We start from the raw sequence: 25,768 nt of genomic DNA on the forward strand, positions 1-25,768 counted from the left end.
AGACGGACACTAAATATAAGTACGGTGTTCAAATGCACTGCAAACAGGAGACAGCAGGTGGTAAAAGTTCCCAAAGTGTGGGGAAATTTAGACATTTTACAGCCCATCACAGAACTACTGGTAAGTTAACACTCAATTCATCTCAGCCTGAAGCACAGCCAGGCTACACCATAAGAAGCGCTCTATGGAAGACGTTGGACACACAGAAGCACATGGCACAAATGCTGTTTCATTATAAAATCTGGGTCGTCTTGGGTTAAATAAGAAATACACAAAGAAGTGCCGAGCTTTGCATTTTGGTGGTGTGACAATGTCATTTGAGATATCTGCTTTGCATACTTCGAGAAATGTTCAGGAAAGGTGAAAATTTGTGAAATAAATCAAAATGCTTATCTTAGTTGTATCATTGAAATTGATGATCTTAGTGTTAATCAGATACTGTACAGAAAAGCAGGAATTATCCCCATATCCCCCATCACCCATTAGCCTTTAATTAAAAAAAAAAAATTAAAAGCACAGCAAAAAAGGGGATTATTTCATAAGGGTGGCACTGGTGCTTAGTATTGATTGTACCTATCTGACTCCTGATATGGTTATTGATTAAAACTGTGCAACCCCTGACACAGCTATTGATTTAAGATGGCTGACTCCTGATACTAGTTTAAGATGGCCACCTCCTGATATGGATATTGATTCCACTCCAGCAGGGCTAATGAGCAACAAGTCAGGTTTGTAATACACACCAACAACTGGGTCTTTATGCATGGAAATTGTAATGTAACATATCGTCCCAGAATTCACCTGGGAAGCTACCTGATCAGCATCAAGTGACAACAGACAGATGGATGGAAGAAGCCACAGCAGCATGCACAACACAGAAGAAAAGATCAACTTGCCTCTATAAACTTAACACCCCCCTGCCCACCTCGCGCCACCCCACCCTTGTCCTGTAGGTCACCAGAGGTCGTGTCCCTTCTCTTCCTTTGCACCCACAAAGGCATAAGGAAAGCAAGTTCACTGCAACTTTGGCCCTCACGGGGATTAGGACTGGTGGAGATTTTTGGGGGAAGGGGTGGGGGGGGGGGGCTCAAAAGGAAGTATTTGGATTCCTTTAAAACATGCTCCAGTGACAGAAAAAGTAAAAAAAACTAGGAACAATGGGGGGAGACAATCAATTGGGAGGTCAAACCCATTCCACAAAAAGGATGGGTCAGTGTGGGAGATGGCTCAATCAGCACTGCTGGCCCCTTGCTCTACAGTGCAGACTGAGAGAGAAGCAGCCAGAAATAATAGGAACGTAGACCTGGACCACTAAGTCAGGCTTACACTCTCCCCAGGTGAGAGCAAGAGGGTAGGGAAATTTTGACAACCCATGCAAGTGATTTTTTTGAGAATGGGAGACTTTGCACATAAATAAGAATCAATTCAAAACAACTCACATATAACTAATTTTTTCAAAAACTATGGAACAGGAATTTAAAGTGGGTTATCAAGTTTTTCTAGGAAAAACTCTCAAATCAGGCTTTATCTCAAATCCAACACCAAATACCCTGTTTGAGGTACCTTCAGGTCTGACCTGGGAATTGGGGGGTGGGGGGGTCCAGCCCAGCTGCCCCCTGTGCCTGCTCACTGAATCTTGGGGAAAAAATGTCAGGGTGGCTCACCCTGCTGAGAAATGGCATGCAGTGCACATACACACACACACACACACACACACACACACACAGTCACAGGTGTACGCGCACACACTCACACACAAACACACAGCTCACATGGAAGATGGCGGAAGGCAGAACACAGGACAGACGGATGGACGGGACAGACCACGGGCAGGCACACAGAGAGAGAGAGCAGGGGGGGGACACAGGACGCCCCGGGGGTCTACCATCTTTCTCTTCTGTGTGGTGGAGCTTGGACGGGTTCCGCCGGCCGGACCGCCATTTACCGAGCCGCTTGAAGAAGTTCTCCTCCTCGTCCCGGCCGTACTCTGCCGCACCGCCCTCCGACAGCTTCACTGCGCTGGTGAACTTCACCTAAAGGGGGGGCAAGGACAGAGACAGTGTTTAGGGCTGGATTCTCCCACCCAGGCCATGGGAAGTCAAATATTCATTTTGGTCTCAGTAAATGTACAGCCCTGATATGTTATATATACTGCAGTGTTATACATTATCATTTAATCTTTTCTTTAACAAGGGGGATATACATGCACCTAAATTTATACCTAAATCTGTATCTAAATATACACCGAAATTTATCAAAATCTGTCTGATTGTATGAGTACAAACACATAAGCTTACACACAAAAACGTATATATTTATAAATATCTTTGGCAAATTAGAGGAGTCCCGTGGTGCTGACCCCACTGACCTTGGAGCTCTGCCGGATAAAAGACAGCCGGTCCACTGAGCTGATGTCCAGCAGGTCCTCCACCCCGTCCGTCAGTCCAGACAGAGAAGAACGCTTCAGCCAGTTACCTGCACAGAGAGGATGGTCAGAGGGGACAGGGTACAGAGGGCACACACACACACACACACACACAAACAGACACACACACTCAGAGGCACATGTGTGTGCACACACATACACTGAATCATATACATACATTCACACACAGGCACGCACACACACACAGGCATGCACGCACGCAATTGCTCAGCTGCACACTCAGGAGAAGCACATGGGCTACACACATACGTAACACAGAGAGGGTGAGTGGAAGGTGAATGGTCCCATGGCATGCTGGATAAATCAGGAAAACAAAAAAGACAGATAAAGAAGAGATGAATTTGCTTGGTCCCCACCATTCAGAATCTGACCCCGACGCAACAGCGAGGACTGACACAAAAACACGGATTTAAAACACATCAAACTACAGTGCAACATGATTACACTGAGGAAGGGTGGTGTGGGGGGTTTCACTGATCATACCAGCTGCTTCAACACCAGAGAAAAGGAAAACCTCTGTGATAACATGACTTCTCCACCACATGGGGGTGCTACCCACCGATAGGCAGTTTGAGTTTCTTGCGCAGGGAGATGCGTCTGGAGCGAGTGCGGGAGCGGCGGTCTGTGGTGGTACCCGAGTGGGCAGTGGTGCACTCTGAGGTGTCCTGCTCTGATTGGCTGCTGGTGTCACTGGCTGCGCTCTGGGACTTGAACATCTTTCGCCAGAAATCCTTCCTGCCTAGCAGGGCCCCTGGGATCTGCTCCTCACTAACGCAGAAAGAGGGAGATTGTGGGATATCAAGCTGAGACAATTATCATAACAAGCCGTGATGGAAGTCCTCTGTCAGGAGCTACCATTGACAACCACTTGCAGGTGCAATATCAAAGAAAGTCAAAGTCAAATGGGTATGGCCATTAGTAAGACTGCCCTTTTGTTACCATAGCTACTTTTAATAGAGCTTCCCAAACTGCTTTGCTAATATAGACAATATAGACAGTTGACCACCGTAAATAGTATGGACAAACAGCCAGCTAATAGATAAACTGCATAGGTCTGTTGTGACTTGTTCTGTAAGTCACATGAGGGGTCATAGGGCTTATTTAGAAATCCATGCTACAAAAACATGCAATTAGTGCCATGTGAATATCCATGTTGGGAAGGGGGGTGAGGGGGTGTTACACTCACTGTTCAGGAGTCTGGGGAGGTCGACTGGAGATGCAGCTGCGACATTCATCTGCCACTGTAGAGGGCTGACCCTTCTCCCCGGCTGTACCTGCTTCTGACCTGGACACAGACAATCAATGTGCCAATCAGCCAACCGATCTACTATAGCCTATCTACTTCACCAAAGACTCAATCAACCAAGTGATCCATCAATGAATCCACCAACCAACCCATCAACTTCACAAACGAGTCAGTCAATCAACTGATCAGTCAAGGAGTCCATCAACAAACCAATCGACATCATCAATGAGTCAGTCAACTAACCTATGAACATTGTCAATGAGTCTGATATGCAATTTGTTCAGGTCTGCATGTCCAATATCTGCATGTTTGCTGGGATCTTCATTGATAATTCAGCTTGTCATTTTAACATTTCACTTGAAAGACAGTGTTTTCTACAATACAGTGTCTCCATCACTGAACTGTGGTATTAGTTTCCTGTTAGGTCCAGAGGGAACACTGCCCTCTATTGGCTCACAGACGCCACTTCCAGCTGCAACCTGATTTTCCCAGGAGGTCCAAAATCAGTCCATCAGGCAGAACAATAATGCAGGGTAATCTAGTACAAAGGATCACCAGTCAATCACCTAACATATCAATAAACACCACCACCAAATAACACCATGAATAAACTACATTGCGGGACATTTACATTTACTTTGGATTAATTTGCTCAAGGATATGACAGCAGTGTCCATCTTCGTAACTGGTTATGTTTATAATTATTGTTTTAAATGTTAAGCATTCTGTCACACTAATTTTAGCACACAGGGATGAATATCTATTGAAAAGTACCTGCTTTTATAATATCCCTCAAAGACAAGCAGGCAGTACTTTCTGTGTCAACTGTTAACTAATTCCTGGAGGAGCATGACTTAAATTTAGTATATGGGAATGACTTTATTGCTTTGTAGGCACGTCTTGTAATCATGCTACATAAAAGTGAGAATTAGGTGTTAAAACTCAGTCCTTCATTCTATGAGCTAAATCTGCACTCATCCTGTTTTGTGGTTTGGTGAAAATTAGCTCAGGGAAACGTAGCATTTTAGCCCACTGCCCACAGGATTTTGTGTTTTTACTTTTATGTTTACGTTTATGTAAGTATACTTTTCTTTATAGTACTATTACATTATGCTAGTGTGCATGCATATGTGTATGTATGTAGTCTTACAATATAATGTAAAGTGAGAGTTTTTTAAATAAAAATAAAAATAAAATCAAAAGTCTACTGTTCACTATAGTTTTCTAGTGTGGAAAATGGAATCCTCACACTAATCAGTAAACACTGGAGTAAGAGGTAAACACAGATTTAAATCTAGAAAGCAGATTAAAATTAAAATTCAAAATTTTCCCACTCTGCTGGTATAGATGAGCTGTGGTCAGTTTCATGCTCTGCTGGTACAGATGAGTTGTGGTTAGTTTCATGCTCAGTTGGTATAGAGGAACTGTGTGGGATTTTGCCAGTGCTGTTGCTGTAGATGAGCTGTGTTTAGTTTGTAGCTATGCTGGTATAGATGAGCTGTGGTTCCCAGCTGTGCTGGTACAGGTGTTGTGTGCTAGTTCTCCTGGGCTTATGGACAATGTGAGCTACCTCCTGGGCCCAGCAGGCTTGGGCTCTTCCTTCTCCTCGGGTTTCTTGGCAGTGGTAAGTTTTTCTGCGCTGTCCAGGAGCGCACTCAGCGCCACCCGCCGGAACACGTTGCCATGGGACTCCTTTATGAACTGCACCAGCTGGCGGATATCACAGTACAGGCCCTGCATGTGTGCGTGTGTGTGTTGGTGATAATGATTTTTGTCACGTGAGTGAGAGAGAGGGAGACAAATAAGATGTATAAGTTTATTCATATTTAACTCAATGAAGCATGACAAAAAGTCAACTTTTCTACTGCTTCCTTGCATCTAGTCTAGTCATGAATTACTTGTCAGCCTGTAAATTATGTATCATCCCCACTTAAAGTAAGTCCTTACTCCACAGAAGATGATGAGGTCAGAGCAGCCATCACAAACAAGGCCAGAAGCTGCAATATCAGGGGTATCGTTAAGTATCTATGAATTAATCTGGAATCTCTGACAAAGTCGCCCTGGGAGACCATTGCAGAGCCTTGGCACTTATGGATTATTCAAATGGCCATTAAGTTTTGAGCAGCCAGGAGCTGAAATGAGTCTTTAATTATTGAGAGAGTCAAACATCTCCATGACTGACAATTATATTATTAACTATTCAGCACAGCAAAATGCAAGCAGTAGGCATTAGTATACTGGCAGCCAGTCCCCATCTAAATATTAGCCAAACTGTGGATGAAGTTGCATAATTTGTTGGTTGTCTTATTATTTCAAGTGACTGTCTGCATGCCTTTGTAAGAAGTTAATAACATGTCCACCGATTTTTCATAGCATTTTATAAGGGATCTTTTCTCCTGAGTCGTTCTCACCAGGTTCTCTGGGCTGTGGAGCTCATGGGTGGTGGATGAGCAGCGAGTTATCAGAGATTTAAACATACAGCCCACCACCACTGCCTCCATGTTCTGAGCCAGAGACTTGCCCTCCCCCGTGGTGAAGTTGTTCCCGAAGCCCGCCTTGTCTGAAAACAGAGAGAGATGGAAGAGACCATGTATTATTTGGGTGGGGGGGAGAGGTGGGCAGGTGGTGGAGTGTGGTTTGCCCTGCGTAGCACAATAACATTCACAGCAGCACAGGCATGAAAAACAAGAGCCCCTATAAGGTAAAAACAGGCGACTGGACAAAATAAAAATGAGAACCAACAGCTCAAATGCAACGTAAAGTCACAGATGGGAAGCAAACACAAAAGGATTTGGGTGTGAATTCATATACATGCAAGTGACTATGGCCTGCTAAAATCAGTGACCTGTTTTTTGTTTTGTTTTTGATCTAAATGGAAATTAGTCAAATCAGTCAAGACTTGTTTCGGCCACAACTGCTGGTACGGGGACATCCATACTGAGCGGTCCTATTGTGATATTTAGGGTGTACAGTTCTTCGCCTCAGATTGAATTGGAAGGGTGGCGCAGAAATGGTAGCGTGCCAAAGAAGCCATTTTGTTTTTTGGTTTTGTTTGGTTTGTTGCTTGATTTGTCAGCAATTTGGACATAGTGTATCTACCCAAGTGTCTTTTATTCGCCCTCCTGGGCCTCTCACCTGCACTGCCGTACTCTGCAAGAGAAGAGATGTGGGCAACATTGGAGTCAGGCCTGCACAGACATGTACTTCACAGAAAGAACACACCCCCACCCCCCAACATGCACACATGTACACACACACACACACATTCATTCATATACAAGCACACACACTAACAGACACAAACACACCAATACACACACAAAAACACAAACACATTCACACGCTTGCACAACACATGTGTTGTGAACTCAATAGAACTCAATAACCTCCAAAAACCATCCTACCCACCCCCAACAATACAACACACAAAATTTCTCTTCCTTTCACACATACACACATGAATGCAATTCGTTATCACAAACATACAAACACACATGTACATACACCAAAACACATACAGACATACACACTCAAACACTCAACATACAACTCTCACCACCCCAAAAACACAAATCAAAAAATAATACCAAAAATCAACAACTTGTCAACACACACACACACACACACACACACACACACACACACAACAGTCGCGCACACACACACAGACGCACACACATGCACAAACTAACATATGCACTGTTTTTCTCACGCGTACATTTTCTCATGAATCCTCTCCAATACACACAAACGAATCACTCTCACATACACAAACCACCACATATACTATTCTCTTCTCTTGCACACACACACACACAATCACACACACACACACACACACACACACACTCACACACACACACTTACACACTTCTTACACAAGCGCTCCAGGGGCCAAAAGGTGCGCTTTCATTAGATACACTCTCATCCATTCAGTAACTTGCCCATCACTGGAAAGTTCATTTGCTGAAAAATCAAATACACCCAATAAATTTTGTATATATTCACCCTCCATTTTATCCAAGATAAATTAAAGTGAATCCATGTCTTGAATAAAGGGCATACAACCTTCCCAGGTCCCTGATAGGCAAGCACAAGGAATGGACGAGGTTTAAGGAGGATCTTACTGAACTGAACTGAGGTCAGTTTCATTCTCTCTACAGCAGAATGGAAGATGGTGGGAGATGTGTGAAGACAGAGTGACTGAGAACAGCCTTGACAGTGGAACGAGAGGAACAGTTAGAGATGGAAAGGGAGAAAACACGAGTGCATGAGAGAGCAGCTCCTTTTCCAGAATGGATCCATGGGTCCTACGATCTGAAACAAAATGCAGGGGCTGTGCACCACATTTCCCATGTTTCCCAGAACCCCCTGTGCCCATCGTCCTGGTCACAGCTTGTGATGTTAGTAACATTTTAACATATATTAACATTAATACATGGCAACTGCCAACATGTGCTCTTCCCATTCCACCTTCCTGTGATAAAGTAAAATCAATCATCATAGAAAATCAGGGGTGGAGCTGATGGCTCATTGCAGAGGGGGCGAGGACCTGTAGTGGGCCCTTACACAGCCTATTATAGGCTGTATGGAAATGCAAGACAGATCCAAGGGGAAACTTGCGGAGACGGAAGGGCGGAACGGAGAGAAATGCGGATTAAAATGAGGTGTGCTATTTTGGCACACCTCACTGTGTGAGACCATTTTTAAATACCACGGCTCCGTCAGCAGTGACGGCGATGGGAAATAAAACAAGACAGCCCTAGTTCCTACTTTGGGACTCGAACAGAGGGCGTAATTCTTCTGTTTGTACACTTACACAAGGATACTGGACAGCGAATAAAGTTTTCTGTAACTCTATTGTGTCTCTGCTCATTCAAAATAAATATTGTGGCGAGAAATTTAGCTAGGGGTCGGTCGAAACCAATACGCCCTCAATCTGACTTTTTATTTATGTATTTTTTTGCCGCGATCAAGGCACACAAACAAACTTTATTCAAAATATTCAACTAAACAACAAAAATGCATGTTCAGTCAGGCAGATTGGGCCCAAGGTGGGTCCCTTTGTAACTGGAAGAACCGTGGGCCCGGGGCAGCCGCACCCTCTGCCCCCCACTCGCTCCGCTACAGTAAAAAATACAAACTATAACAGCAAAAATATATGGAGTACATGTCTAACATATGTGGTATATTGATAACTGTAAGGTAATGTATATACACATACAGACACATAATGTGTGTATGCAGTGTATTCACATTACAAATACATACAAATACAACTTCCCAGAAAAAGTAAATATACACTGAAGTTCATACTGCTGTTTCACAGGTACTTATTAGAAAACATAAAAAACATGCTTTTTAAACACATGACAAAATAAGACAATATCTAATGTCCATCTGCAAGGTGATAAAAACATATAAGTTTTACTGTTCATTTTGGAGACAGGCTCTAACAAGAAATTTTACTCATATCATTTTAAGGTAATTAAACAGAGCATGTCAATCACTGGGGCATGTAGACACTGAAAATTGTAAGTCAGGTGATGATGTGTTAGAGAAGGCAAGAGCCACTGCTACTACATACAGTATATGTGTCTTTTTTATATGAGTATATGATACAAAACTCCGAAAACATCTGTCCTACCAATAATGAGTCAAGAACAGCGATGCTTACCATTAAATCATTCTAATAAAGGAACAACCATGGCTTTTTAAATCTTTAAGAAGTGAATGTTGACCAGTTAGTTAGGGTGAAAACTGTAAATTAAAAAGCTGAAGCTGGTATTAATTTTAACTAGTTATGAGATAAATAATATAATACGGTTTAAATTCTTTCATCATTTTACCAAATGTGGTAAAATATTAAATATGTTGTTTCAATAAGGTTTCAATCAATTTTTTGTACTAGAAAAATTGCAAAAGGAGTGCATTTTCTTTTCTCTAAATTCTGAGCTTTCTAGGAACATTTTGAGAACAGAAAATAACATTCATGTATAAGAGTCATATGTCTCATGTTTGACATAAGATATGTCTTATGAAAGAAATGTATGTAGGAGGGAATTTTGTTTGAGACTTTCCACTGAGTGATGAGACTTTAGTAACATCTAGTGATGCAAAAAATAATTTTCTTAAAGGATTATTTTTCTCATTAAAAGGCAACTTATCTTAAAGTAGGAATTTGTTAGATTTCTTAGTCATTTCTGCATTATAAGAAAAAATATGTTACAGACTCCCATTTTTCTTTCTCTAAACATGAAAAATGTGAGCAATGTAACATATTCTTTTATTTCTTATAGACAGCACTTAAGAAATTTAACCTCATGAATTCTCTCTTTAAGATAATCTTAAAATGGAACTGTAAGGAGGTTGCATTTTGCAAGGAAGGACAGCTGTGAATTGCGTGAAGCTGTCATGTTGTGGGAGCGCGCCCTTACTGTCAGTGATTGGCTCCATGCAAAAGCCCAGCAATGCGTGCAAGAAGTCCACGATGTTGTTGAGCGAGTCCCGGGTGACGTACTCCCTCATGGTCAGGCGGAACTGCAGCTTGTCCAGCTTGTAGAGGCGGGTCAAGCAGTTCTGAGCCTGGAAACACATGGCATGGGCCCAATATCAACCTAGGTTGTCACAGATGGGCCCAAAACCACCTGGGATTATCACTCAAGGGTCCAACTGTACAAGCAATTACCATGTCACATCGGTCCATCATAATCTGGAATTGTCGCTAGATACACGTCTAATGTCACCTGGGGTTATCACTGAAAATGGGCCTGGCACCACACGTCTTTACTGCTATAGATTATCTTAAAGCCAAACAGGTTTAACCCTTGTGTGTGTTTTAACCCCCAGGACAAGGGGATTATACAGAATATGAAGATTATACAAGGGTTAACAAATAAAGCTCTCATCCAGAGATATTTTTATTACACTCAAACCAGCGAAAAAAGCAGAAGCAGCCTGACCACCCTCTGATTTGGACTTTGCTATGCTTATGGAATCATTAGACCAATTTTGGTAAAGTTGAAGCGTGATAACATTCACAGCAGCAGTAATTTTGAATTTCTTGCTATGCTGCTCTATTCTCTTCTCTAGACTCTGTACTCAGTAAATAAAGGGCTTTACATGAATAGTGATTTACACCTTTATCACAGGAACAGAGCCAGACTGTGAGGTGACTGTGTCATGAACAGCGACAATCCTCTGCACATTCACATCACATTCACATCAATGTTAGCCAGAGGTAGCTGAACATGGCCATGCATTCGAGGTGTTTAACAACCGCTGCTATTGAGAAGCCAGGACGAAAGCTGGCCACATCTGCAGCTGCTTTTGGACACAAGACTGACCTGCAGACGCAGACGGTCCCCTGAAAGGCCACGGTGCCCCTCCCCACAGCCATATGCGCAGCCAAGAGACTTGACAATCTTGATTAGCATGGTGAGAGCCAGGCGGTGGGTGCTCAGGGTGGAGCCCGGCTCCTTCAGGGGAGGGAGAAGGAAGGGGCAGGGCAGGAACACAAGAAAGAAGTGACTGGTGGGGCGTGGTCAGAAGGCCCACACCCTACCCAGCACATTTTGCTGCTGCTTTGCTGCTCCTTCTCCACCAGATTTATTTTCTGCTTAACCAATTGTGAAACAAAAAGCTGTGAAGAGTTGGTAAAACTCCCTATCTGGTTGTCTCCTAAACTGAAAACTTGAATGCTGTTTTCAGTCAATACAAGTTACAGTAATATAAAACAACACATACCTTGCTATCTTTATCCTTGTTGTTCTTAACCTCGTCTCCACTGCCTCCCCCACCCCCTCCTCCTCCTCCTCCACCTCCGCCTCCTCCGCCTCCTCCGCCACCTCCTCCACCTCCACCAGCATCTCCACCCCCTCCAGGCGCTACCCCTGTGCTCCCGGATACGCCCGCCTGGGCCACCCCTGTGTTCTGATTTGCTCCCTCCTTGGGACGGGCCTCCTCATTCTCCTTGTTGTCAGCCTTGGGAGGTGCCTTGCCTGCGCAGGGCACTACGCCCAGCTGTAGCAGGCATTCGATGATGTTCAGGGCCACGTCACAGATGCGTGAGCTGATGTCATGGGTGAGGACTGAGTACAGCGCCCGCATGATCGCCTTCAGGGACAGAGGAGTCACAGCACACAGTACATGTTAGTGTGAGTGAGCAACAGTATTTCCTCTCTGTACACTTTCTTAAGGTTTGCTTGCAGTCATTATTCCTGAACAGTGTTGCATATTATCAGCTGATATTACACCTAAATATTTAATGCAGTGCTATGTGCCACATAGCTTCAAAGCTGAAGAACTGAATGCTGTAGAACATTCAAAACAATTATAATGATAAAATCTTTTTTTCAAAATCAAAATATACATGAATAAAATTAAGTAAAATTAGTCTGTCTACAGTCTCAGGTTTTAAAGCTACCCTGTGACAGCTGATAAGCTTCTTGAATCCTTCATTTTCAACAGTGCTAATGGGAAGCATGTCTTTTGCAATTCAATATGCAATTGCATTTGTGATGTCTTTGTGTCTTTTCTTTTTTTTTTTTTGGCACTGGGGTGATGCTGCGGGCAACCCAGAAAATAGGCTATGTAGTTATGTTATTGTGGGCTTTTTTGTAATATTTTGAAATGATAGTATTAAAACAGTATTAGTTAAAATAGTAAAAGTTAAAAATTTTGATTTTTTTTTTCTTCCCTCATTTCGGGCGCCCCTATGGATGGACGACACCCCTAGCATTCGTCTATACTGCCTATGCCACGGGCCGGCTCTGCACCCAGGATTACATGCAAAAATCCAGACTAATGTTTAGGCACAGCCATACCACAACCATTTCCTCATCAGCAAATCAGATGATGATGATGATAATGATGATTATCATTACAATGATGATGATTGTTATTATTATTACGGTTGTAATTATCATCATCATCCTATAATTATTATTAATATTCCCAAGCTTTTCCAGAATCTACCAAAATGCAATCCAAACCCCACCCCTGTTGCCAGCCCCCCAGCCCCTTCTCACAGTGAGGTCCAGCATGCCGTTTTTCAGGATGAAGCTGCTGGCCCCTTCAATGCTGTCTCCCTCCTCCAGGCAGGAGTAGTTGATGCAGGAGTCTGTCAGGCTGCGGGGCAAGTTGGCACAGGCCAGTGGCTCGCTGGGCATTTCAGGCAGGGGTACAGGGTTGCACAGGCGCTTCATGTGCTCTGTGAAGAAGTCCGCATAGCCCACATTGAAGGATGCCACTGTGGTGTTGAATGTCGCCATGGTGATGGTGGAGATCTGGGAGCGCACTGGGTGGATGAGGAAGAGAGGGAGTTAGAAGTCAACGAATGCTAATGCTGTGCTCAGAGTCAACTCGACAGAGGAGACTGCTTCAGAAACACAACAGGCCAATGAATGGCTCTCAGACTTGAGAGGTAAACACTGCTGGGATAATGTACAATACAGCCGCCACTCGCTTCATACATTTCATTGAGCATTTATCCCCACCCAACTTGCAATCACTTTGGAAGGAAAGTGTAGTGGTGTGGCTTACTTCCAGGTTTGTGAAAACTAGCCTCGCTCATATTCTCAACAATGAGGGGTTATCGAATCTATAGGCTATGTCTGTCAATGTTAATCACCAATGTCTCTGAATGTTAGTGACCACCTAGCCAAGTGGTTTTACAGTGTTTTCACAGTGTGATGTATGATAGGGTGGTCCAACAGTATTAGTGATTGTGTGACATAGTGGTCTCCAAGAGACAGTAACCGTACGGCACAGTGGTTTTACACTGTGATGTGTGATGGGGTGGTCCAACAGTGTTAGCCACCGTGTGACATAGCAGTCTTTAAAAGACACTGACCCCGGGACAGAGCAGTTATACAGTGTGATATGTGATTGGGTGGTCCAATAGTGTTGATGACTGCATGACCGAGCAGCCTTTGAGTGTCATCGACCATGTGGCAGAGCTTGCATCGGACGGTACCGCACCCTCCTTGACAGTGTTGTCGCTGTGGCTGTTGGCATGGTCCGGGAGGTCCCTCAGCAAGGTGTGATGGGAGTGCGAATGTTTGGCGCTCAGGCTCTCTACATCTGCAGCGGTGTCTGTGCTGCCTCGCCGGGTGAATTTCCCTGAGGAAAAGAGATGTGCCCTTCACACAGTCCACTGACTGGTCCAAAGGCATTCACTTAACCATCAAACGACTTGACCCTCAGCACAAACCACTTCTTTAAGGGCTTGGAGGCAAAGCCAACACTTGGCATTTCCACCCTTCACTGGGATTAACTGTTAACCATTTCCCATAGGAGCCATAGCTCATTTTGACTGACAAAAAAGGCCAGCGACAAACACAAAAGAATGGTAGTTTTCTTCAAAGAAGCGGCCCAGGTGTCCTTAAAGTTTGCACTGAGATGTAACAGTGTAGGTTGAAGCACTCTTCAAAACCACAACATGATAAGACCGGTTCCCTAGCACTAACCATAACATTTAAGTAATGAGTTGGCCTAATTCCACATTTCACTTCTAACTCTTCCTAATGAGAGCCAGGGGAACTTAAGTAAAATATCCAGAGTAGGAAACAAAAAGGAAACAACAGACACTCAATACAACATCTGCTCATTTCTGTACTAAATGCCTTCTGCACCGGCTACAGGTCAATAGGATGAAAACTTCAGGGTATAAAATGTAATGTAAAGCTCGATATCATAGCAGGTTTTTTTGTATAGTCACACTTGCAACTACAGATAATATTCCCAGGTTTGTAACAGTGATTGCAGGATAATTTACAATATGCCAAAAACAAGTGCTTGCCGGAAGCAAGACCTCCTTTCCCAGTAGAGCAAACAAGTGATGGGACAGCAAGCCTTCCTGAATTTCAGAATGGGTGGTTTATCAGTGGTACACTAATTTGATCCAATTATAGTATTTTGCTATGGAGAGCAAAGTCTTTTGGTTGGTTAATCTGAGTCAGTGACAGGCAGCATACAGTAGTGTTACACATTACCAGATTCACAACGCCCCATCCTCCCATCATAGGCCAATGGTGGCCAGAGCCAGGCTTTGACAGCATTGACCATACCCATGATGGTGGCCTGCCAGCCTCCACGGTCCAGACCACGGCGGTCGTCGCCGAGCCCGGAGAAGCTCCCGAAGGAGAAGGTGCTGCGGGTGGGAGAGACATCCAGGTGGTCCTCGTGCAGCAGGAAGGGGACACCCATGCGCCGCTGGCGCTTCTTCCCTGTGTGGTGGAATGGGATGGAGCCCTTCCTCTCCCGGTCCTCACGCCGGTTCTTAAACTGAGGGGGGGGGGGGGGGGGGGGGCAAGTGAAAGGAGAAAGAGCAAGAGGGAGCCTGCTACAGAAAACCATGTCCTAATTTGTTTCTCAAGTGATCATTTAAAGGAAAGACCTCTACAGGCATTCAAGATCAGCTGCTATGGTACCCTAGCAGCTATTTCATCCCAATACACTTGACAGTAGGTGAAAAAATTCCATACAGTATGTGACAGCTCATTCACTAAATGGAATCTTTGTTATAACTCATACACATACACAAAGCAAAACGTTTCTTATAAGAGATGAGGCAGCACATACAGTGGGTGAAATAGCTTCAAGGTGAACACAAAGTGAGCATGGAGAAAGGTGCGCACGTATGCTCTCACCTTCTTGAAGATGTTCATGCCCAGGTCGGAGGCCAGGTCAGGGACGGCCGGCCTCCTCAGGTTGGTCATGGACACCTTGGAGAAGGTCTCAGAGCTCAGAGACTTCTCCTCTTCATTACACTTCAGAGTCATGTCCTTTTTCAGGGTCACACAGCACGGAGGGGAGGGGGGTCAGAGGTCAACAGTAAAGAGATCATTAACTAGGGCTTAACTACTTAAGTTTATGGTCTTTATGCTTTATGAGTAGGGCTGAAGAAAAACACTGAAGATGAGAATATGTCTTAAACTTAAGAAGTTGTGAGGGACTCAGGGTCAGTTATTTGTTTCTCTTCAGTCAAGTAAACATCTACTATATATATATACATATATATATGTATATGTACATATATATATATGCAAGGGAAGAGGTGAGTGAGGGCTGCAAATTCCTGCACTGGTGGCTCCACCCCTTTCCCCACGCCCCAGACCAGTGGACACACCTAACAGACATTTAGGTTTGTCAACACCAGATAAAAGGGAGCCCTCTTACCTGTGCTGGGTGTGAGAATGAGGAGGATTTGCTGTTGTGAGCAGTAGAAGCAGTGTGCAAAATAGAATCTACATTAGTGTATGACCTTGTTTGGAGGAAGGTCTGCTGACAGGGGCCTGTCTCAAGGTGGAGATGAGAACATGGAGGACAGCCACGCTCCCCTTTGGCCACATCTTTCTGGCGTGCATCTGTTACCTGCGTCTTGTGCGTGTTCACCAGGGAGGGGGCGGCTGCCACCATGGAGCTGCTGCGCGGGCGTGGCAAGGGTGTGGCCAGTGGCTCGGGGGGTCTCTCGGGCTTCTCCTCTAGGATCTGCCGCAGGCGTTGCAGGTAATACATCAGGGCCCAGTGCACACCCTCTTCCGTCCAGTGAGGCTGGAGCAGGCAGCGTAGGACCGCCACATCAAAGTACGTCCCATAGCGGGCCCGCTGAGCCAGGGGCACGGACCCGCCCCCAGAGGGCGGGGCCCTGTGGGTGAGGGAAGGGGAGAGGGGGAAAGAGAGAAAGAGAGAGAGAGAGAGAGAGAGAGAGAGAGAGAGAGAGAGAGAGAGGGAAGGAGAAATTCATAGCCATAAATTATTTGTTATTTGTTCCTTTTTCTCTCTCTCTGAGTCTCTTGCTTCTTTCTTTTCATCTTTCATGTAATATACTGTGGCAACAGTTACACAATGCATTTCACGCCAGTGAAGCAAATCTGGATTGAAATGAAATGAGAAAGAAGGAGTGACAGGGGTAAAAGACAAAAGGAATGAGATTAGGAGGGAAGAAGCAGGAAGAGAAGGAATGGGAGAGGGAGAAAAAGGGAAGAGCAGGAGATAAGAACAACAGAGTAAGAGAAAACGGGACAGAATCAGCTGAGAAGGACAAATATCAGGAATAGAGGATAACAAGGAGGCTGGAGAGGGTACAGTCCACTTTAGTAGGACTAAATTTAGTTGCCAAGGGAGATTGGCAATATTTTTATTTTGAAATAGAAAATATTACTTTCCCATCAGAGCCAGCCCTGACCAATTTGGTGCCCTAGGCAAGATTTTATTTGGTGCCCCTTGCATCGCAGCCAATTCCACCACCATGGTTAATTGTGGTTTTAAACTATTCTTTATGGTCAGAACATGACAAACACTTGCCAAACAGCGGAACATTCCACAATTCGGAGGTAGAGCATTCAAAACAATTGTAATGATAAAATATTTTTTCAGCATCAAAATATGCATGAGTAAATTAAGTAAAATCCTTTTTCAGTCCTCTTTCCTCAATAAAATCAATATCTTAATAGAGAAATTAAGTGCTGCAGTGTGATATAGCACACATGTAAGATGGCTCAGACTGCAAAGTTTTAGAAGTGTTTTAAAGGATAATGCCAATAAATAAAACAATAAATAGACAAAGAAATCTTAATTCTGGTCAGCATGCCAAACCCTTTGTACAGACGGGTTGAAACATTTTGTAAGTGTTTTAGCTGACAATGTAAACAAAATAAACGGACAAAAGAAAAATCTAAACTGTGGTCAGTATCTTCTGTACAAATTTTAAACAAGCAAAACCATTACCCTACAAGTTACGGACAAGAAAGACAAGTCTGTCTAGTCTCAGGTTTTAAAGCTGCCCTGTAACAGCTGATAAGCTTCTTGAATCCTTCATTTTCAACAGTGCTAATGGGAAGCATGTCTTTTGCAATTCAATATGCAATTGCATTTGTGATGTCTTTGTGTTTTTTTTCATTTTTTTGTCATAAGGCACAGTGCTGGAAAATGCTGATACGATCGTTTGCTGCTGGGTAGTCGCACTGGGTACTGGCCCGGTGCTTGTCGAGGGTCCACTAACAACACTCGTTTGGGACTGTAATTTCTTACTTTCTGCGTGTTCTAAGGGGTGATATTGTTTCAAGTGATGAATCAGGTTTGTGGTGTTGCCTGTGTGTGATGGCACGTGTCTTCGGCACAGATTGCGGTGCACGCTGCTCTGTTTTTGTCGGATTGTAAATAGCCAAAATATCTCCAAACTACTGAAGTTGAGTGAACTTTCTTGTCGATGATGTCTTCGTCCTTCGAGCTGGTCATGGGAACTGCTTTTTCTTTGGTGTCGCTCATTTCGCTTATTTTGCTTATTCCTCTCTAACTACAAGCCTGTCAGCCAATGTGTCTGTAAACAATACCACGTGCTGGCCAGAATTTGTACCTCTCACTGTGCACCCTAACGTGCGCAATGCATACCTCTATTCCTGCGACATGATTGGCAGTTTGTGATTCATTTCTCTGCATGCTGTCTGAGCATGGAAATGAATTTATCGCACATTTGTTATATTTCTATCAAGGAAAATTATATCGCGATAATTATTGTTATCGTTTTATCGCCCAGCTCTACTTACAACTATTAATTACAAAAGGGGATGGAAAAGGAAAAGCATTTTAATTGACTATCACAAGCAGGGCTAACGTTTGCTAACTAGACTAAGATGTCAATAAACATGTATACCTGGCTTCTTGAGGCAGACAGTGGATGGTTTGTGCAGCACACTTAAAAGAAAAAGTGTATTTTTCAAAATTATGTTGTAGGTTATTCCCCAAACACCTGAACAGTCTTTCCAACTTTCCCTACGAATTTAAGGTGGGAGTAACTGACGTTAACTCTAGCTATTTATTAAATTAGTGAACATTACTATCGTCCAAAGTAAGCCAGTAACACCCTACTCCAACAGTAACTAATATTACTATGCAATAGATAAACTATTAATTCATCACATTACCTCTGTCTGCTTCCCGTTTTTCCCTCCTCTTGTCTTCTTCTTTTCCTTCCCTGGGCACCAGAGGGCTTTGGTTTTTTTTTGACATGATTACACTACTGATGTTAGCCTAATCGTATCACATTTCACAGTCACTAGCTCAGATAACTCATCCATCCCACAACCAGATGCGTCTGGGTGGGGGGTGGGGTCTGGCGATACCCAGAAAATAGGCTAAGTTATGTTGTTGTGGGCGTTTTTAATATTTCGAAATAATAGTATTAAAATAGTAGTAGTAAAAAATAAAAAAAGTCAAAAATTTTGATTTTTTTTTTCTTCCCTCATTTGGGGCACCCCTATGGATGGACGGCGCCCCAGCATTCGCCTGTACTGCCTATGCCACGGCCGGCTCTGTTTCCCATGACAAAGCAAGTCTTTGTTAAACTCAATAAATGCTCCATCAATACATTTATTCAAATACTTCATCATTATCCAGCAATTTATATTTACAAAGTGGCTTTTATAGACTGAAAAATAAAATATGTAAGATATGTTCAACACTGGTACAAAGCATAAAAAGGAGAAATGGGCAAAAAAATTTAAACAAGGATAGAGGATATTTGGTGATATGGAGAGCCATATGTGAACCTCCTTTGTTTTCAGCCCTATTTACAGCTGAAGTGAATTATTGGCACACATTAAAATACTTTACCCTAATTCTGCTCACAATGAGACTTATGTATTTCTAGCATATGGTGCATTCAGCATTCTAACTGCAGATCTTTCCCTTTGATCATGCTGAGCAAGGGTGTAACTTTGGGTTGAACATTGGGGGGGTTGAAGTCTCCATGAATATGATTATTTGGGGGGCTGTATTGGCCAGTTTTAATTATTGGGGAGGTTACAACCCCCCCATCCCCCCGTATTTTACGCCCATGATGCTGAGCACCCTCTGACTTATTCTCATTGTGCATCCAATAACGCAAATGTGTTTCGGCAAAGGAAGAGTCAGCCCCCCAAGCCCCTATGTGTTTTAAGCAAGAGCGCAGCTCCTCCACCTACACAAGCAAAGCTATGAATAAGCAATCAGGGGAAGTGCACTGGGGCAGTGCTGAAGGTCAGCGCTTCGGTCCTTGGCATTAGAGCCAAAGCACAGACGTGCTCAGAAAGCAAATAGAGGCTTCTGCAGAGTACTTTGAGGAGAGAAGGGTAGGGGGGTAAGGGGACGCTTAACCGCATCAGGAAGCGCTGCCAGTACTGTCGGGGAGCCGGCATTGAAGTCATGCGTGTCACGGTGACCTGGCTGCTTCACCTACGTGTACCCACACACTAGGTCTCCGCCCCCAGTGCCTGCCTTAGTGTTGTGGCAGGTTGCTGTGGTGACAGTGATGGCAACCCAACTTCCTGCCCCCCCCACGCACACACACACACGCACACACACACATACACCCACCACTGTGGCAGAGTGCACTGCAGAGGGGTTGCCATGGCAACTGCATCAGCACCAGCCACCACTTTAGCAACGGCCGAGGAAGGCTCCTCCAGCAGCGATGGAATGGACCTGAGTGAGCTGCATTAATCAGGCCAAACTGCACAGCAGCATGAAGTACAGAGCTCCGTGTTACCATTATTACTGCTGCACAGAGCTCCATATTAGCATTGTTGCTGCTGCAGAGTCGAACATTACATTAGATCTGTGTTACTCCTGCACAGACCTCCACAGTACCACTGTCTGTTGTTGTAGAGTTCCACAATACCATAGTTAATGCTGCACAGAGCTCTCCATTAGCACTATCTGCTGCATAGAGTGCAATGTTATCATTGATACTGCTACAGAGCTTCACATTACATCTGTCTGATGCAGAATTCCACAATACCATAGTTATGCTGCACGGAGCTTACCATTAGTACTGTCTGCTGCATAGAGCTCAATGTTACAACTGTTTGAGACATAGAGCTCCATATTACCGTAGTTACTGCTGCACAGAGCTTCATATTACCCTTGTTACTTCTGCACAGAGCTCCACAATAATCCACATAACTCCCAACCTTTCCCCACACATTCAAAATACACCAGCATGTAGAAGCAGACATCACTTTCAACCCAATTTCACATCTGATTTTGCTCAGAAATTCATAAATATTTCCATGCTATTCATCTCTGCAGGATTAAACCATGTGATTACACTTGACTCCTGCCCCTCTCTAGTCATTAACAAATTAAGCCCTATGAGGAGATGTGCATATTCCCCAGGCTTGGGGTTTTCATTTGAGGAAGAGCTCAGCCCCTTTACTGCACTAATGAAGTGATTTACACCGCTTATCTCTATCAAACTGGGAGCCCCCGTCATGTGATTCGTTGCACTCTCCTTCCTTTGATTGGTGGAGATGAACTGTGTACCAAGACTTGAGGAGGGCAAAGCACACTGACTGCATTAAATTACTCTATGCATATGGCTTCGTTCCACTGGGCATCACTGTTATGTCCAGTGATAACCATAATGTCACTGCTTAGCACCCCTGCATATATTAATATATTTGCAAATATGAAAAATGTAGCAAAATATGAATGTGACAATGATTTTTTTTACTATGTCACACTATGATAATCTTAACAATCATCTTTCAATCAGTATATTTCCTGTGTATGCTGGAATTGGAACAGGTGCCAAATTGATCCAGATTCAAACTGAGGAGATCAGGTGTGGGCTGCAGACATTGGAAATACGAATCACTGCTACCAAACCTCCATCCTGCAGCAACATGACGAAAGGTCTCACCAGCAGGCCACAGGCTGGAGTAGCACAGAACCATGCTCGGTGGAAAGGGAAAAGATTTCCCTAAAACAAGGCAAATGCACTCTCTCGCCTCTCTCCCCTGGGACTAAAACAAGTTTCCGGCTCAAGCAGCTTTTATAATTAGAGTTGTCACTTTGATTGTGTGGTGAATATGTTTAGCATAGAGAAAAAGAGGGGCTTCATACAAGTGTCACAGCTTCCTGGGTGGAGAAGAGTAGAAATGTATGGGACTTGGGCAACAGGATGTTGTAAATTGCAGCTGTTTTCCACAAATTTATAGCCCATGATTCTGACACTAAAATAAAAAAAATGCTGAAACAGCAGGTTACATCCAGTTAAGACTGGAAAAACAGCAATCACATACAGTATTTAGGGGATACTAAATTAATGTCAGATGAATTTTAATGTTTATGGTAATAGATCAACACGTGAACCATGAGGTTTTACGTGTGAGCGCATGTGTGTGAACTTGTGTGTACATAAATTGGTGTCAGTGCAGCTGTGTGTCAGCAGTAGGCATGTACGTGTGTGTGTGTGTGTGTGTGTGTGTGCACATTCGCCTACTTCTTCTGCGAGACCCCTCTTTCCCTGGAAGCTTGCTGGGAAGGCCCGCTTCCTTCCACGGAGTTACCACGGCGACAGCTCTGCCCACCTGCACCAGGTGAAGAGGAATCTGATTGGGCAGTTTCACACACCACCTGGAAGCCCTTCAGAGAGAACAGAAGGGATTGACCAGGGATGTAAGAGTTTAGCCTTCTGCACTGCACACAGAGAGGGGCTGTGACCTCAGCAGAGTGCAAACTCACCATGGGGCCAGGATTACTGGATCCACAAGGACTGCATTGGTTACTAGTGGGAGAGTTTCTCTTGGCTGAAAAGGAAGAAGACAAATCTGAGGCTGTTAATCAAACTGTTTACACTGGATGTAATATCAGAATACACAGCAAGATTGAATCATATCACAACCATTAGCATCTGCCTGACATGGAATGAAAGACTTCCATTTTCAGAAGACAAATAAGAAGAATAGGTCAATCATTCTGCTAATGCATCTGGTCATTCTACTAATTCACCTGGACATCTTTCAGTATGACATGACATTTTTACAGCTGGATATTCACTGAAGCAATTCAGGGTAAGTACCTTGCTCAGGGGTACAACGGCAGAGCCCCCTGGCAATAGGAGCAACAGCCTTTCCATTACAGCCCTGCTCCCTCCGACTAAGTCACACTGCTACCCCTGAATACTCATGTGAAAGCAGGTGACGTTGACCTGCAGGCTACTTACCTGTCACGATGTTCCGCACAGGTTTGATGAACGCGGAGAAGGCGGGCACGTCGGGCTGGCGGTGTTCCCACATTGGCTGCCAGATCACCAGGCCGCTGGCCAATCGGAAGGTTAGGTCAGACTCCTGTAGGGCCACCAGATCACCGGATGCCGGATTACAAAAGTGTACAAAATAAGGTTTCACTAACAGGTCAAATGCTTAGCATGACATGTAAGGCATTGTACTGTAGAAGCATTGCTTTTGTGGGTTGATTATAGTGGCCTCTGCAGGCATTAGTTTGAATTGGGTATTCTAAGTACCCCACTTGCATCCTAGATTAAAATGACACTTAGTGATTTTGTAATGTAAGACAGAAAAGTATAAAATACATAAGGAAGATAAGTCAATATACATCGCAATATACAGTATACACTGCAAATGTATCAGTAATTGACAATTCATATTGGTAATGTATTTTGTGTGGTATGCATTTCATGATATAGTCATTATTTAGTAGTTGTACTGAAAGTGACTTTTATCATACACACATAAGGTATTTTGACATATATTAAAACATGTATCCTTATAATTTGAATTGAAGGTTTTTACTTTTTCCCAACAAGATCTGGTGGTTTTCAACAACTTGCTATCAATGCAGAAAATTGATCTATATTAACGCATAAGTTTTTCTTTATATTTCTTTTCATTTACAATGTGTCTTCTTTTTTTAAATTTGTAAATTTGTATTTTACTGTATTTATTGTATTTTATTGTATATTTTGTATATTTTTTCTCCTATGTCGCGTGTCTTATTTGTACTGTGTTTACATAAATGTTCCTCAGTGCGCCGTTGTTGCAGACCACCAACAATTTCGTTGCACCCCCACCGTGCAATGACAATAAAGTCTATTCTGATTCTATTGTGATTCTGATTCTGATTCTACATTATTTACTAACTCAATTTGGTATCCCAAAAAAAACTGTACAGACCACACTTCCTTAAAGTCAAATAATATTTTTGTCTGGTTGTACACTACAGTATTAGTGTTATTCAGCCATTAGGGTAATGGCTGGGAACAGGAGACTAGCATGCACTGCAACCCCCTCAACTCCCATGTAATGGAGCCTGGCTAAACAAAAAATGACACCTGTCCCACAGGGGAACACCCCAGCCACCAGATCGATCCCTACGCCATGGAGGGAGGCCCTCTTGTTTCTACACAGATCAATAGGGAGGATTTCCCTGGAGACGGAGGGGGCGCAGACCTTGATGCGGTTGACGAGGGGGGCAAAGAGGAACACGAAGAGCTCCACGGTGGACATGCTCTTGTGGAAGAACTTGGCACGGGCATGCTCGTCTTCGTCCAGAGAGCTGGCACTGCAGCGGGGGCCAGGGCGTGTCCCACGGGGGGAGCCTGGGTTCCCCACTGGCTGCAGGAAGGCACTGCTGCTGCTGCCCCCACCCCCCGACCACCCCACACCTGGGATGGCCTCCTGCTGGCACTCCTGCGCTGCCTCCAGCAGCATCCAGTGGAGTGTGTGCAGCAGTTTGGTCTCTGCCACGCCCAACTTGTCCTGGTGCCCTGGGGGACACGCAAGGGCACGTGGGGGTCAAAGGTCAGGTGGTCATTTACATAGAATATAAGCAAGCTCTGGTCACAAACTCTTGGGAAATCTCAATCAGGAGTACAGTACATTTATCTTAGTGTCCCAGGGGACAGCGGTTATGTATGGCTTCCAGCTCACTACAGAATGTAAATACTCAAACACATAGAAGGCCAAATCAAACACACACAGAAAGGAACACACAGTCCTAGCAGTCACTGGAAATAAGCAGTAAATGCAGATCATGCATTTCCATGGGTTGATATTGAAGTTCTCCTTTTAATGCTACCTACATCCAAACTACACTAGTACCCCTACAGTACATGCCATGTGTACGGCAGTCACACTATGCCACTATGTTCTTCTCAGTCTTCTACTGGCTTTAATTTGAATTTGCCAGGCTCAGTTTGAGCCTTTATTCAGCCTTATATGGCATGTAAAAAACTTTGTAATTAAACCCCCCACCGACACCACTACCACCCTGACTCTCCTTTGTTTAAACTGTTTTCAATTTAAACTAAAATAAATTATTTAAGACAAAAAATTATATAACAGTTGAAAAACAAATATAAAGAACTGCAGTGCACTATGCAGTGATTTGAGAAAAGGGAGCTATGAGCTGCTGAAAGGAGGACAGACCACAGAGGAGACGCCAGAGCACACACTGGCACTGCACTGGTGTGGTGAAGCTCCAACAGCCCAGCAAGGCTCTCTATGTGGAGACCCAGCACCCCCTCTAGGCATGGGAGTGGGTGGAATCAGTGCTGGGGGGCTGGGAAGAGGGGATGGGGGAGGGGAGGAGGTCATACCCAGCTTGTTCCTGTTGGACAGCAGGATGGCGGTGCAGTGCAGCACGTGCGGCAGGGCCGTCTGAACCAGGTCCCAGCGGGACACGCTCTGGATGGCCTCAGACAGTGCCGGGGACAGACCGTGCAGCTTGTTCTCCACCAGAACCCGCTCAAAGGACTGCCAGGAGGATGGAGGGGACATCATTAGGGTCTGATTTATTATCCACTTTGATTTTTATGGGCAGCTGTGGCCCAGGACAGGTAGATCTTTGATCACTGACTTGTGGGAGGCTTGATTCTACACAGCAGAGCAATCAACATCAGCGATTTGTTCAATTCAGTCAGAGGTTGGTAGCATATGGTAGCTCCACCCATGCTGGAGTTCATCAGGCTTCACTTTATTATCGCCAGTAAATGGTGCCAACATCACGGGTCACTGGATCTAGTGACCATGGCACAGAATGGGATTGGGTTTTGATTCACTTGGATCAGCATTTGAGAGCATTATCTTATGCATCTGTGCATCTGCACAGCCAGTTGTGCCACGGCTTTCTGTTTAACATGTACCTTTTGTGCAACTGCAGTACAAACAACATCCAAGGCAAAAGAGATGTAAACTGACAAGAAAAATTGTCATTTTCTCACTTACTGTCTAAAATTTCATTCTCTTAAGGTTTGTCCTATAAAAAGTGTTTTTCTTTATTACCTATGTTCA

At 44.1% G+C, this 25,768-nt stretch overlaps 1 protein-coding gene across 17 annotated transcripts in view; it reads right to left on the reverse strand.

Annotated features, from left to right (window-relative positions):
• The window catches only part of LOC118785348 (protein unc-80 homolog), a 74,545-nt gene that overhangs the window by 47,308 nt on the left and 1,469 nt on the right, over positions 1–25,768 (reverse strand). For 9 of the 17 annotated variants that reach the window (XM_036539954.1, XM_036539950.1, XM_036539945.1 and 6 more), the window contains exons 3-22: positions 25,075–25,231; positions 23,927–24,243; positions 22,681–22,804; positions 22,200–22,264; positions 21,958–22,100; positions 16,068–16,341; positions 15,344–15,478; positions 14,762–14,978; positions 13,674–13,814; positions 12,722–12,990; positions 11,439–11,807; positions 11,039–11,170; positions 10,130–10,277; positions 6,792–6,842; positions 6,104–6,252; positions 5,263–5,426; positions 3,633–3,731; positions 3,006–3,214; positions 2,369–2,475; positions 1,886–2,033 (exon numbers count right to left, since the gene is read on the reverse strand). In XM_036539954.1, the coding sequence (XP_036395847.1) occupies positions 1,886–2,033; positions 2,369–2,475; positions 3,006–3,214; positions 3,633–3,731; positions 5,263–5,426; positions 6,104–6,252; positions 6,792–6,842; positions 10,130–10,277; positions 11,039–11,170; positions 11,439–11,807; positions 12,722–12,990; positions 13,674–13,814; positions 14,762–14,978; positions 15,344–15,478; positions 16,068–16,341; positions 21,958–22,100; positions 22,200–22,264; positions 22,681–22,804; positions 23,927–24,243; positions 25,075–25,231 (3,418 nt within the window). The remainder of the gene's footprint in view (positions 1–1,885; positions 2,034–2,368; positions 2,476–3,005; positions 3,215–3,632; positions 3,732–5,262; positions 5,427–6,103; positions 6,253–6,791; positions 6,843–10,129; positions 10,278–11,038; positions 11,171–11,438; positions 11,808–12,721; positions 12,991–13,673; positions 13,815–14,761; positions 14,979–15,343; positions 15,479–16,067; positions 16,342–21,957; positions 22,101–22,199; positions 22,265–22,680; positions 22,805–23,926; positions 24,244–25,074; positions 25,232–25,768) is intronic. The other 8 variants (XM_036539961.1, XM_036539958.1, XM_036539957.1 and 5 more) reach the window with 4 other exon arrangements.

Source organism: Megalops cyprinoides, chromosome 11, assembly GCF_013368585.1.
Source record: "Megalops cyprinoides isolate fMegCyp1 chromosome 11, fMegCyp1.pri, whole genome shotgun sequence".
Lineage (NCBI taxonomy): Eukaryota > Metazoa > Chordata > Actinopteri > Elopiformes > Megalopidae > Megalops > Megalops cyprinoides.